At 37.5% G+C, this 14,762-nt stretch overlaps 1 protein-coding gene across 2 annotated transcripts; it reads left to right on the top strand.

Annotated features, from left to right (window-relative positions):
• The first annotated feature begins 1,609 nt into the window (after nt 1–1,609).
• On the top strand, nt 1,610–13,271 carry RBM45 (RNA binding motif protein 45). 2 transcript variants are annotated; one of them, XM_085228582.1, is made up of 10 exons: nt 1,610–2,057; nt 3,247–3,369; nt 3,479–3,605; nt 5,045–5,155; nt 5,487–5,666; nt 6,579–6,708; nt 7,940–8,036; nt 8,403–8,566; nt 9,837–10,033; nt 12,991–13,271. In XM_085228582.1, the coding sequence occupies exons 1-9, from the start codon at nt 1,677–1,679 to the stop codon at nt 10,027–10,029; spliced, it is 1,506 nt and encodes a 501-aa protein (XP_085084708.1). In that variant the 5' UTR covers nt 1,610–1,676; the 3' UTR covers nt 10,030–10,033; nt 12,991–13,271. The 2 variants fall into 2 exon arrangements, with proteins under 2 accessions (XP_085084708.1, XP_010711865.3); XM_010713563.4 differs by having other exon boundaries at nt 1,612–2,057; nt 8,400–8,566.
• The last annotated feature ends 1,491 nt before the right edge of the window (nt 13,272–14,762 follow it).

Raw genomic sequence — 14,762 nt, 5'->3', positions numbered from 1 at the left:
GTTAAAGCAATACCAGAAGGGTCTGAAAAATACAAGGTCTAATCTAAGTGTAGATATATAATTGCAGTAATAGGGCACATAAGAATGCAATCAATAAAACTTCTAAATAATGCAATTAGAATCAAGATATCTGAAATCTCAAAAGCAATAATGGAACAATGTTTTGCTATATTCAAGATAATTTAGAATTGTATTGATGATGGCATGCCAGGTGGGAAATATTCAAGTACAGCATTCAAAGATGCAGAATCAATGTTATCAAATCACACTATGACATAAGCTCATTTAAGTATGGATACAAAAGGGAGTTGTGGATTTAGCCAAGAAGATAGTATTCGGTCCTCCCTCCCTCTCTTTCTTTCTCTCTTTCTCTCTTGTCTAGAGACCATCTTTAAAAAGTCTTCAACTACCACATCAGGGTTTTGCCATTTATCTTAGTAAAAGTTAGCCTTTCAAACAATTCTCTTCTAAGGTAATGTTTCTTCCCCAAAACAGTACTGGGGAGGAGCTCCGAGTTCTTCTCCCAGTCTGTACACATACCCAGCACTGCCCCAACTCAAGTGCAAGACATTGTGGAACCTCATTAGGTTCTTGAGTGCACATTTTTCAAGCCTGTCCAGGTCCTCTGGATGGTGTCTCTCTATTGTGTCTTCTATTGCGTCAGTGGCACCACTCAGCTTGCTGGCATCTGCGAACTTGGAAGCTGCACTTAGTCCCATCATCTATGTCAATCATAAATATTTTAAGGAGTACTGGTCCCAGAACCGACCTCTGTGGGATGCCACTCATCACCAGCCTTCATTTGAACATAAAACTGTGGAGCACAACCCTCAGGCTGCAACCACCCAACCAATTCTTTATCTACCAAACAGCCTTCAAATCTGCATCTCCAGTTTAGAGATGGGGATGTGATGTGGGATCACATCCAAGGCCTTGTACAAGCCCAAGTAGATGACATCAGTTGCCCTCCCTTTGTCCATTTATTTTTTTCATCCATTTATAAAACAACTGAAGTTTAAATTGCTAACACAGCTGCTGGGCAGGTACCAAACATCTAGAAACATAGAAGTGTTTTTTTTCCTCCTACATGTAATCTGCAGAGTTGACTAGTAGAAAAAGCTAGTCTGAATAAAAAATACCAAACAATACGAAAAACAAAAGCAAAAAAACAGAAAACTAAAAACAAACCAAAAAAGAAACAACACCCCAGGGACACCCCAAAACAAGAGTTGTACTCAGGCTGTGTTCCTTCAAGAGGCCCATTTTTAAATTTTAGCCTTTTAGCTGGGCGGTCAAGCAATGACAGCACCCTTACGCACAGAGAAGCTAACCAAACCTTAGCTAAGGACTTTCTCAGAGGAAGCCGCACCAAGCGCCTATAGCTGGCGGCACGAGCCAGACGAAGCGGCACGCCACCACCCACTGCACCCCACCCCGCCTGGGTCCCTCCTTCGCGCGGCCCTCAGCCCTGCCAGCGGGGCAGGTGTCACGAAGAGGCGTCCAATCGCGAAGAGAAAATCTCCGCGCCTTCTCTTCTGATTGGTGTACGGCAGATCCGAGGGACGGGACTAAACACTACGCCCTCCTTTCTGGGGGGTGTAGGAGGTAGCGGGCTCTGTGCGCTGTCCCAGCGGCCCGCGCGGGGACGTGGCGCGGCTTGGGGGCGGGGTGCGGCCATGTTGTCTCCCCGGCGGAAGGAGCCGGGCGGCGGCTCTTCGCCCGTCCCCGAGCAGAGCCAGCGCTCCTCTACGGCCCGCGAGCCGAGCAGCGGCCCCGCCATGGAGGAGAGCAGCGGGTTCCGGCTGTCGGCCGAGTGCCTGGACGAGCCTCCCAACAGCCGCGTTTTCGTGGTGCTGGGCAAGGACGCGGGCGAGGCGCTGATTCGGGAGCGCTTCGCTCCGTTCGGGGACATCCAGAACATCTGGCTGCTGCGCGACAAGCGCACCAACGAGTCCCGAGGCATCGCCTTCATCAAGTTCGCCCGCAGCTCGCAGGCCTGCCGGGCCATGGAGGAGATGCACGGCCGCAGCCTGGCCCCCGACACCAAGCCCATCAAGGTACGGCCGGGCCGGAGCCTTCGGGCCGCCTTCTCAGCCCGCATCCATCCCGGCACGGCGGGAGGGCCACAGCTCGCGAAGCCCTGCGGGCTGCCCGGCTACTGCCTTCGGCCCCACTGGGTCATGAGAGCTGCTGCGGGCTTGGGCGAAATGCAGTGCCTGAAATCTATCCTGTTTATTTTTTATCGCTTTATTGAAACGTTTAATGCCTGCAAAATATTCCGAGGGAATGTATTTTAGGTGCTTTAAACAGGATTGGCACGGATAAATAAAACTGCCTTTGCAAGAGTGCTTTATGCGGGCTTTGTATCTTGTTCACAAGCTCTTTGCGTTTTTAAATCTATGGAACTTGATGTTAAGTTTCAGCCTCTTGAATTGTTTTTGCGTTCCTCAGATAATGATTAAATTTGAGCGACTTTGAACAGTGAAGATTCCATGCACTTTACTGTGGGGAAAGATAAGCAGTTAACAAAGTCTTTCTTGAGAAACTTGCTGTTAGAAGTCAGGGGATCTGAGCTGTTTTCCTTATATTCCTGCATGACCATTACAAAAACAATTCCAGATTTCTGTGAAACTAGTTGTTGCTTTTGCACAAGGAGCTTGTTTTGAAGTTTGTTACTTTTTATTTTATTTTATTTTATTTTTTTTCTTGCCTTCTTGCCATCTTCTAGGATGCAGTTTTTAGGTAAAGCTTGTTTTGAGAACTAAGATATTCTCAGCTGCAGGTCTGAGAAGCCGTGCTTAAGTGAGTGCTACCTGCAGGCTGTGGCTGGAAACCAAAGCTGCCAATTTCCCCCTGCATCTCATTTATTTCAGTTTGTGTACTCTTTTCATTCTTGTTAAGACTACTATACCAGGGCTAACCAGTTGCAATAAAGCATTTGCTGCTATGGCAGATGCCCTCTGTGGCGCTGGCAGTGTTACTGGACCAGGCTTTAATTTTCCTTGCCATGCTGCGTTAACCCCATTGGACACTTGTGCTGCCCTTTGTCCTGCTTGAGAGACCATTTTGCATGTCCTGTACTTACAGGTCTTCTGTTGCAGGTGCGTTTGTGATCAGAGATGTTCTTTTTCTTACTAGGAAATCTGTATAATGTGAGTGAGATATGTAAAGATTTGCTTAAAAACTAACTTGGGATGTGGCTAGGACTCTTTTTCCAGTAATTAACGTTTATGTAATTTTTGTTAGGTATTTATTGCGCAGTCAAGAGCTTCTGGAAGCCACCGAGATGTTGAAGATGAGGAGCTTACACGAATCTTTGTTATGATACCAAAGACCTATACAGAGGAAGACCTGCGAGAGAAGTTTAAGGTGCTAATTCACTGTCAGCTTTTTTCTTAATTTTTCAGAGGAGCTTAAATCGTGGAACTTTAATGCGTTTTCAAATGTTGTGAATTAATACATTTCTTAATTGTTCTAGATGTATGGCGACATTGAGTATTGCAGCATTATTAAAAACAAGACTACTGGAGAAAGCAAAGGTTTGGGCTATGTGAGGTACTTAAAACCATCGCAAGCTGCCCGAGCAATTGAGGAGTGTGATCGAAGTAAGAATCTGATTGAACTTGTTACAATCTTTCACGATAAATGTGTACCATCGTTAATATACCTTTAATTTTTACGTTTGCTTGCAGGTAAATTATTTATGGTGTGTAAATACATCTTGAGACTAAAGTTCTATTGCAAATAAAAATAGTATTACTAACATTCACCTAACAATGTCCTTGTATCACTAGCCCCTGCAAGGAAGATCAGTGAAAAGAGTGTAGAAATTGATAGCGTTGGTCTTTAATCAGGTGATATTCTCACTTAGATTTCATACCCAGGGCAACCTCATTTTTAGATATATGTATGGGAATATGTTTTTAATCAAACATATACTATTTATCAAATATAATCCATAAATAATAAATTTGTTGTGAATAAATTTAGCCTAAAATTGTTCTTAGGTAGTTTGTTTTTTCCTTTTTTTTTTTTTCCCCCCATTCCATTTAATATCAGGTTTAATGTTTTGCAGAAACTAAGACTTTGCCCACTTTATGATCAACCATTTGTCATTTATGCCCTGGTACCAAACAGTTGTTAAGGAATTGGAGTAAATCCAATGGAGGGCTGATAAAGTGCATGACCTGTGAGGAGAGGGCTGAGGGACTGGACCTGCCCAGCTGGTAGAGATGCTTTTGGAGAAATATATCAGCACTTTTCCAGTCCAACCTCCTTCACTTATTAAATATTAAACACTTCGACAATGTAGCTTTAGGTTTTTTGTTATTCCTTTTTTTTGTTGTTGTTGCTGTGTGGGAGTTTTTTGGTCTTTTTTTTTTTTTTTTTTTTTTTTTAAGTAATATGCCTGGTGTATCGTAAGAAGTTCTGAACAATTGTTATCTCTATGCAAGAATACTCACAAAAATGAGTGATATTTATTAGCAGTTCATTTCCTTTATGATTTGAGTTTGAAATGAAATGGATTTGATAGCCTAAGAGTTAATACCTACTTAATACCTAAACTATTGATAAACAGAATGTAGATCAACACAAAACATCTATGAGCAGCTGTTATTACAGTTCTGTGAAACATCATCTGATTGCTTCTGGAGCGCCTCCAAGTCCTGCCAAGTATCACAGAATGGTTGAGGTTGGAGGAGACTTCTGGAGTTTGCCTTGTCTGGAAGCACATCCAGATGGCTTTGAATATCAATTAGGTTATTCACAAGGACATGCCCCAGTCATTTTAGGTACTGATGCATGGTCACCCACAGAGTAAGTAGGCTCACTTGCACTTAACATGTTTCACATATGACGCTTTCACAAGTTAACTTCCACATCATTGATTATGCCAACTTGCAAGAGTTACATGTTAAATGACAGCGCTTGGTGTTTTTTCTGAGTAAAGTGTTGTTGAATGAGATATTTAGAGAATGCAGATACATTCAGAAATATTTTAAGTATGCTGAGATGTTGCAATATTTGTGATGGTTTCTTTCAGGCTACCGAGCCATTTTGGCTGAACCGAAAAATAAGTCACCTGAATCTTTTGAACATGAATATTATAGCAATAATGCAAGGCAAGAACCAAGAGGAAATGTATTTCCATTTTGTAAGTCACTGTTTTTTATACTGAAAGTTATTTGTAATCACAATCTGAGGGCAGTTTGAAAGAAGGCAGTCTAAAGGAAGCCTAGTTTTACAGCTGGTAAATTGGATGTTTGAGTTAGAAATGAGGTGGACGTTTCAATTCCATGCTCTTATGGCATGCTTTGGTCTAGTTGCCTGACTTATTTCAAGACCTGCATTCATGAAAAATGCGTATGACTTTTGGTGTCTAATTCACTTAGATTGCTTCTGAAATTTGAGTGAAAACTACATATGAATTGAAGGCATGCTTATTATAATGGACTTGATTGTTTATTTTTGTGTTGATTCTTGAGGTGCTCAGCCAGAGTTTTGTAGTTTTGAAAAAAATGAGACCAGAATTCAGGAGTCAGTCTCCAAACGTCTGTCAGTGGTATCACGGCTTCCTTTTATCCAAGAACAGCTGTTTGCCCTCTTTGATCTAGTCCCAGGACTGGAGTATTGTGATGTTCAGCGAGATCCTCATACTAATAATGGTAAGTAAAATTACAAAAATCTTCTTTCTTCTATAAAGAGCACATTTTTTTTTTAGCTGTGCCTCAATTCATTTGTACTGCAAAATACAGTAGTTACAAGAAACAATTGGCTTTTTCTTGCGTCAGTGGTTCGTACTACCATTGCCTAAGACTAAAAATTCAGTTTTGATTGAACCCTTGTTCACAAAAAAAACCCCAATAAAGTAATTATATTTAAGGCTAATAGAATCTCAAGTAGGAACATAATCGAATCCCTGAGAATCATTATTTTGGTCAAGTGAAGTTAATAGTTCTGGACGTAATGGAAAGAAAAAAAAACTGTAGATTAGACATCTGTTTATAGGACATTAAAACTAGATCATTTGAGTTCTCATCATGAAGTAGTTTGGTGCGTGGGAGTGTGTGGTGTGTAAAAAGCTGATATGAGTAAATGAGATGAAATCATTCCAAAACAGAACTTCTTTTGTATGGGAAGGATTGTTTTGGTTTCAGTGTTCTTCTTTTGCTATAGATGAAAAAAAAAAAAAAAAAACAACCACAAAGGAGCCCTGCACAGTGTGAAATAGAAATGATTCAGTTACAATGTAACTTTACAGTGCTGCTGTTGGAATAATTGTATTTTAAGAGTATCATTCGAAGAGTTAGGCAAGAAGACATGTCTTATGTTGCTGTTTTTCTAGCTTTTGAAATTAATATAAACATAGCTGATTTGTCACTAGTTAATTTCATGGAAGCTTATTTCACAAATAATATTAATGTTGCTAGTAAGAAATGTACTGTGTGGTAAAGAGACTTAGGAATTTTGTAGCATCCATGACTAACTTGTAGTTTGATCCTACTTCTTTACATGAGAACATCTTGTTCTTAAGATTTGTTTGTAAAGCACTGGAACCGTGTGTGTTGTATTTGTAGGGTATGCTGTGATTCAGTACAGTACAGCTGCATCAGCTATATATGCCAAGTATAAGCTACATGGGTTTGAGTATCCTCCTGGAAACAGATTAACTGTCATTTTTCTAGAAGATGGGAATGATAGTTCAGAGTAAGTACTGATACTTAGGAAAACTGGTAAGTTGTATTCTCGAGAGCAAAACTATTATATTTTATTATTTAATAAATAAATAATAATAAAATCATTATTAATAAAAGATAACAGTGGTGTTACTAAATTAGTTTCACACTTGGTGTGTTTTTTTTTGTTTTTGTTTTTTTTTTGAATTTGAATATCTTGAATTAAGAGGGATTAATTTGAAGAAAGATTAAAATATATATTCTTAAGACATGTTAGGAAACATGGCAAGAATCCTTAAAGGTTCCTGTAATAAGTAGGGTGTCTCTGTATTTTTGAGGCTTTGTATTTAAAGCAGTTATTGCTTACTTGATCTGTTAGCAGTGTTTGCAGTGCTGCAGACAGCGGCCTTGTGAAACACACAGGCAGAATAAATCTCAGGATCTGATTCTTGCACTTGTAGAAGGATTGCCAGGTTTTATTTCAAACCTAAATATCTGAATGCTGGTAGAAGTTGGAAGTAACCTACATGTCTTCCTGTAGTGAATACTTCAGATTCCTTCAGGAAGGAAATCGAGCTATTTGAGACATCAAAGCTGTTCTGGGATACTAAAAAAAACAGTGCTGTGCAGAGCCATGATGGGAAAATTCACTTCAGAAGTGTTATACCTGATGTAACCTTTAAAACGTTCAATGCTAGTATCCTTCTAGCAAATGTCGTCTTTTCCTCTTCAGTACTCTTCTATGATTTCATGGCCTTAAAACATAGGCTGTGAATCTGTGTAAACGTGCAATTGCTTTTCTTATCCCCCATCAGAACAAAGGAAAGAGTACTGGAGAATGAGAGCTAGAAATGAACTTCCTTTGCTAATGTTCTGTCTTCTGATTTGAATCCCTGTGCTTTTCTTTCTTTTAAAAAACAAAAGAAACTTCTGTCTCTTCTGCTACGTTGGCACCTTTCATATGAAGTTAAGGGTTCTGTAGAGTTAATATTTCTTTTTTTGTTATAGTTTTGGAAAAAGCAAGGGAGTTTCTTGTCTCTATGTAGAATTGAGTTTTTTCAGTGGGTTCCTGGTAGAATGTATGCTTTCAGATTGAGTTTAGAGTGTTATGCGAGCCTCTTTTTTTAATTATGTACTTGAGTTTGCAGATGATTTTTTTTTTTTATATCTTCATGTGCATCTAGTAAGATCTTTATTTTCCTCTTGCTGAAGTTAACTAACACAGTTCTTGCTTTAAAACAATTTATTGTCACTTCTTGCAGCCTCATCAGAAAAATGGCAACACAGCTGGTAACAGCACACATGACCTCAGTGTTGCGAAATAATAACGCAATTGTTCAGCAGTATAGGACACCTCCTGTAAGTCAATATGATGGATGCTGTTAATAGTCATTTTCTTTGAATTAAGAAACTCCGGATGTGTCAGTAAAGAGCACTGCTTCCTTCTGTAATACCTTGAGATGCTACATATTTAAGAAATACCTCTGGTTGATTTGTGTGTGGGTTGTTTTTTTAATTCCCCTTAAATGTCTGACCTTATTTCTTTGTTATTCAATTCAATGAAGTAAATAAAGTAAACAAATGAACTAAGATTCAAATTCTCTGTTAGAGCTTATCTGTGTCCTGTAGTAAGAACAAAAATTCTGAACAAGATGAAGTGATGCTGTTTTTTCTCCTAGAATCGATTTGTAGTTGATTTATTATTTTTTTCTCCTGTTTCAGCAGGCATTTGGAGGAACCTCTGGCTCACCATTACTTCAGCCCCAAACTGATGCTTTGCTTCCACCACCCAAAAAAAAAGTTCCACCTGACACTTCTGTGAAGGAAAGGCTTTTCATACTTTTCCATCCTCATCCTTTACCTGTGACTATACTGGAGGATGTTTTCTGGTAAGGTTTCATGTACAGATAAGTGTTTTTCCTAACAGTGGAGTACTTAAATGTTGAAAATAAAAAACAAAACAAAAAAAAGTTGCCATCAGGAGAACTATTTCAAGAAAAAAATAAGAAAGGATCAGTAAATAATGGCTGCTTTTGAAACAAGCATCTAATGGAATACCAGTGCAGTAGGTTTATAATAAATGTAACCAGAAGTGAAATTTCTGGTCTCATAAAAATTATTTAACCAAGAACATAGTATTTCCTGTTATTGTAGCTTAATTAATTTGTCATTTTCTTGTACAAGATTACCATGAGGAATTAAAGTATTCTGGTAAATTTCCACAGTAATTTAAGGAGGGTAAGTTTAGGGAGATATCTTCCAGGTAGGTTTTGATGGTTTGCATTTTATTTATGCTGTTTCAGCAGTCATTTCACACTACTCTCATATGAGAAACGAAGTCTTAATTGACAATTCTTGACATCTTTAAGTCAAATCCACAGTTCAGCTGTTCACCAGTGGTGTGATTGCTTATTTTTACTATGCTGTTGAAAAGTACATTTATCTTTTCTGATAGCTGGCATTTGCAGCAATTATCTGGAAACCCGAAGTATTTTCTAAGTCCAAGGATGGAAAAAGAAATGATGTGCACTACTGTTAGAGTTCTAAAGATGTACCTTTTTAATGTACTGGACTTTCTGGTCTTGATACTTATATAACTTCAGTATGAAGTAGACTTTCACTTCAAACTTGCTAAGGAACTGTCTAGGAATCTCCTGAGGATTTAGTTTTTCTGTGAAACTTCAGCTTTTGCTTTGTGAGTCATTTCAGCAAGACCTTTTCAAAGATGAATCACAGCTGAACAAGTTCATTTAAATGAGAAGTGAGTGAATTGTCTCAGATGCATTTGCAATTGTCTGTTGGTTTTTATTTGGGGTGGGTGAGGTTTTCTTCGTTTGTTTAATATTTACTGTGTGCCTATTTCATAGATGAGCCTTAGTGATCCTAAAAGAATACGTAATGCTTGTAGTTCTATTGTAATATTCCATGGAAGACTTTGCCTACAGACTCCTGGGCTTATTTCCATTCTTGTGCAGAATTCTAGAGAAGGGAATGAAAACTAGGACTTTTCAAGGAGGATAACAGAAGATAGTATAGCATTTGTGTGAGAATATAGAATTTGCAGCTATCAAATTCCATAGAGTTGAGATTAGATGATAGGTGTCAGTGCTGCAGCAAAACGCATGAACTCTTTTTTTTCTTTTTTCTTTTTTTTTTCAGTCGTTTTGGAAATTTAATAAAAGTTTATCTTGTGGCTGGAAAAAATGTGGCCTATGCAAAATTTGCAGACAGAGCAAGTGCCAGTGAGGCCATAACTGCGTTACATGGCAAGATTGTGAATGGTGTCAGACTTAAAGTAAGGTTGGCAGACTCCCCCACAGAGGAATCTAACAAACGTCAGAGAACCTACTAAGTAGGTGAGTACCCAGTCGGAGTGGTTGTGTAAGCTGAAGTTCAATCATTTGAAGTCGTTGGAAGCAAAGCATTTTGAAGTTGTATCACGATAAATTTTAAATTTCAAGTTAGTTGATAACTAGAAATAGATTTAACTTATGGTGTGCGTGTGTGTGTGTGTATGTATGTATGCTTATATACACAAACTTTTATTTTAGTAAAGAAATCTTTATTTTTTTAATGTTTCTACAAATATGAAACAACTAACAACAATCTGGATGTTCATAGAAACATTCACTTTATGTACATAAAAGTATCAGGTCTAACTGAAAGAGTATTGGAAAAATAAACATTGTAACAGAGACTAGCTTGTGTGTGTCTTTCTTTCAGTACAAACACATGCCTGAGTGTGATATTCATTAAGGATGCAGAGTTTAGCCCTGGAAAGGACAGATGAAGGGAGGGGTAAATAAAATGGCTGTGGGAATGTTGCTAAGTTAAACCAAAAAAACTTTAGTAATCTGGGACTGGATCTGAACTCTCAAATATCAGAAGTAGCTGGAATGTGTGATGGTGAAGAAGATACTGCAGAATGTGTGGTGAGGCAAATGTTTGAAGTGCTAAGTTTAAATATTTTAGTTAATGACATGGCCAATAAAAAATGGCAGAGCTCGTATATGGAAGTTTTATAGAATTCAGGAACTGTAACTCATTTGTTCTTATGAAACATTGATTTGATTCAAGATTCAAGTTTGCATATTACTTTTTTAATAGGCCATTAAGAGTATGGATCCAGATAACTTCAGTAACCAGATTTCTACTGCTGGAGGGGGAAAAAAAAAAAAGCAGTTGTTTCTTTCTCTTTTTTTCCCCTCCCTTTCTCATTCTAAAAACATCACTTGAAATCCCAACTCTCTTCACATCAGTGTTTTATGTGGAAGTTTCACACCTTGTCATTTCAGTGTGTGGGTATTTTCCATGACCTAGGAGTCAAAAAGACTTCACCTGCATGGTTCTCCTTCTTTTCCTAAGGACTTCTGTGTTTCTCTTTTGATAAGCAGCAGTTTCTGAAGGTCTTTTTATGTATGACTTAAAAAGAAAAAAAACAAATCTGTCTGCATGGAATTCGAGCTAAAACTCTTCTGAAACATAAAAATTGTCAGTTCCAGTGAATGTAATTCATACCCATGTTTTTATTTTTATTTACAAAGTTTTTTCTTAAATGTGATTTTTTTTTTTTTAACTTCTAATAATAAGACTAAATCTTTCTGTCACTATAGGGGAAGGTCTGATTTGAAGTGTAATGTAATATCAATCCTGTCTTGATTGCAAAAAAAAAACCCCTACTTTTTACTATAAAAGTATAGATATGATAAAAACATCCAAAGTTAGTAATAAACCTTAGAAAATGTTAATTCCTGAAAAAAATAATTGCAGGCTGCAGTTGTGTCCTGAGTGAAGATGACACTGCCTATTACTTGTAAGATTGGCTTTCTGGACTGAAAGTGATTTAGAGTTTCCAGGTAGTTAACTGCTTGCTATGCAAAGAAGTTGTTAAGAATTGAGAGAATTCTTGGATTTAGTGAGAAATTCCTGGATGTAGTAGGAGAGAATATTTGCATTAGAGAAAGCATTACTGTTCATGTTGTGAAGGTTATCTAACTGTCTGAATGATAAGAAAACAGACCAAAGAATTATTTATAGTCTAGAACTTGAGTTTAGAGGGACTGAATCTGAAGACATGTCCCAGTCTTAATCTATAAATATGCTCAAATAAAGAGAAGAGTGTGTGTGTGTGTGTTTTTTTTTTTTAATTACTTTTTACTGATAATATATAGGATCCTGTAGAAGGAAGCTGATGCCAGATGTATTCACCTGCTGTAGGGAGCCTGCTTTGGCAGGCGGGTTGGTCTTGATGGCTTTTGGAGGTTCCTTCCAACCCCTACAACTCTGTGATTCTGCATTCACAAAGTAGGAATAAAGCCCTGACTCTTTCTAATGGTAATTACCTATCAGGTGACTTTAGGAAAAATCATGCATTTTGCGAAACATAGATAATTTAGGATTGTGTTTTGATTCCAGGCTAATGGTATTTATTTTTATGTTTTGGGATATTTAAAAACTGAAACTGAATGCATGATGGTGCTCTCTGCTTTAAAATGTCAAACTTGGTTAGTGTTTTACACTGTACTACAATACGAAGAATGTTTGAGAGTCTGTCATAGATGAAAAGTGAGTACAGGGAGGAAAGTTTTGGTTATCACTCCAAGACGGTGGACTTCCATTGGCTGCAGAAGCTACTTAGTCCACTGTATTAATGGGGGAAGGGAGAGGGAGGGAAAGAATCAAATGATTAGCTCTACTCTCCTGTTTTTAAACAGTTGTTTTTGTTACTAAAACTAGATTATTGCCTTAGCTTCTAATTTTCCTAACAGTGCTAACATCAAAAGCATAAAAATGATTGTGCAGGATTTGCAAATTCACTAAGGATTTGGCTACTGGTAAAGGTTACTGAGATAAGTGAAAGGAGTACTTGATATCGTTCTTAACTGTTACGGGAGATGTTTAAAAAGCAAAATTCAGAACTTAGAAAATGCCTCTTAAGACAGATTTCTGAATTGACTTGCATTGTTTTTATTCACTTCAATCTTTTTAAAAAAAACTTCAAGTTTAATGTGTATGCATCGTGAACTTATTGCTGTGCAAAAATATTTTAAAATAGTAATTACGTGGAAGTTGAAAAATATGCCAGAATAATAATTTTTCAAATATTTTTTATCAGCACTATACTATAGAAAAATTGCTCACTTAAACTCACTGCTCGGAATGAGGCACTTTCCCTTTTCTAAAAAAGGACGTATGTATGATACTGAATATTATTCTTCTGAATGTGTTAAAAGCCTTTATCACTTAGGCTGTTGTAATGCAAATAGGTATGTTGCTTTTTGATACCATTTTTGTACTTGTGTTTTTTCTACAGAACTAAATAATGACATGACCCTCGACTGACTGACTGACTGAAACGTGACTAGACATGGTTCCTGGGGACAGTGACATCTTTTTCTTTTCTTTCTTCCCTTTCTTTTGCATTGTTACTCTGTTGCTATCATACTTTCTGTTTTTAAGAAGTGTGGACACGCAGTTTTAAAAGAATTTAGCAGTTTTAAAATTGTATACTGATGGTTGTTCTTGTAGAATCCTGTTACCTTGTATTCCAGAAATAAATCTCTTGTGCTAAACTAAGTTTCACAAACATGGAAATAGTAGTGATGGGAGTCAGGTTTTTGTGGCTTGACCTGGTTAATTGATAATGAATCAATTTGTAACTACTCTATATTGAAGGCACTTCCAGTGGTCAGAATTGCATTGAATTAGAGCAGTAGATGAAAAGAAAGTGTAAGAGCTATTTCAAAACCTACTAGAATATTTGAGAATATTAAGTCAGATTTGATGAAAAAGCCATATTCAAGAAAGTGATTCAAGTACAGTCTTGAATGTTTCACTGACTTGGACCAAGAGTATTCTTTATGCTTTATGTGCTGTTTAGTGTAAAGGACATTTAACTATGGGTCAAGCTATCAAAGCTGCTTGCGTTTGTCATTTTCTTGAGGTACTGTCATTGTAACTACAGAGAAATTATGGAGTCAGGGAATGTTTTTTTCCCGTCTTTCACTTCTTTTCTTAAGAAGCTTTCAATGAATCAATTGTTGAAGAATTGGGTAATTGAACAAAGTTCAGTATTTCAGGAAGATGAAGAGGATTTAAGCGTTGCTAAAGAGTAAACAAAGATAATTTGAATAAGCTTTTGCAAAGATGATTGTTAAATACAAATACTTCCTGAATGCTATTTGTTGAATTGAAAAATTTGTTAGTTATTAAATGTTGATAGATAAAACTCAAATTCTAACTGCATGCACACTGGTGTACAAGCACGCTCTTTGATGTACCTAGCTTCCAACTCCTCCAGTGCTGATCCCCTGATCCTCAAATGGGGATAAGTAGCTGAGCATCCACAATTTCCTCTGTCTCTGAGCGCATTCCAAAAGATATCCTTTCAAAAAATCTCCACCCCACAGGTAGGTGAGAATGTAGTCCCATGACTAATGTTCCTGGGACGAATTTTGCATTTGTTTCAGTAACTCTGAGTTTCAGCGTCGTTCTACCCTTTATAGAGTCTGCTGCCTTCTCAGTCCCTCTTATTCTTTCCAAGAAAACTAGTTCTTGACAAGAAATCTTTCCAGCCTTCCATATGGTGTTCCAAGCCCCTGACTTTCCCAATCCAAATAGTCAATGTGCAGAAGTACAGTGTCTTTTAAGTGATATTTCTGTGTCTTGTTATGCTTTTACCTGTGGCAGATAGCCTCTTTTTCTTGTTTTCTTTGTTCAAGGAGAAGGAGGAATTAAGGTATCGGTAAATATCTCCAACTGAACTGAGGACCAAAAATAGGCTTACTCAAAACATACAACTTTATCATTTGGTGCTTCACAGTCAGCTGTCTTGAAATACTGCCATAATAATAATGACTAAGTCCTCTACATTAGCCTTCTAGTAGTGTAATGTGAGTAGACCTACTGTAAAATTAATGCAATTAGAATAATATTTACAGGCAGTACAAAACGGTTTATATGCTGCATTATTTTGACGTGTTTAGTGAGTTGTTCTTATATGTAAGGTGCAGGCATGTTAAACCTTCATTTTTTCTTTTTAAAATATGTATAAAGAGTACCAATTTTTTTACCTTAGAGATAGTA

Source organism: Meleagris gallopavo, chromosome 7 (genome assembly GCF_905368555.1).
Source record: "Meleagris gallopavo chromosome 7, MGAL_WU_HG_1.1, whole genome shotgun sequence".
Taxonomy (NCBI): domain Eukaryota; kingdom Metazoa; phylum Chordata; class Aves; order Galliformes; family Phasianidae; genus Meleagris; species Meleagris gallopavo.
This window is presented reverse-complemented; position numbering and strand designations above follow the sequence as displayed.

Excerpts from the sequence above, each read along its gene's own strand:
- RBM45 (XM_010713563.4), top strand. The coding sequence starts at position 1,677 with ATGTTGTCTCCCCGGCGGAAGGAGCCGGGCGGCGGCTCTTCGCCCGTC. Across the intron at positions 3,370-3,478 it reads ACCTGCGAGAGAAGTTTAAG|ATGTATGGCGACATTGAGTA; the intron begins GTGCTAATTCAC and ends TAATTGTTCTAG. Across the intron at positions 5,667-6,578 it reads AGATCCTCATACTAATAATG|GGTATGCTGTGATTCAGTAC; the intron begins GTAAGTAAAATT and ends TTGTATTTGTAG.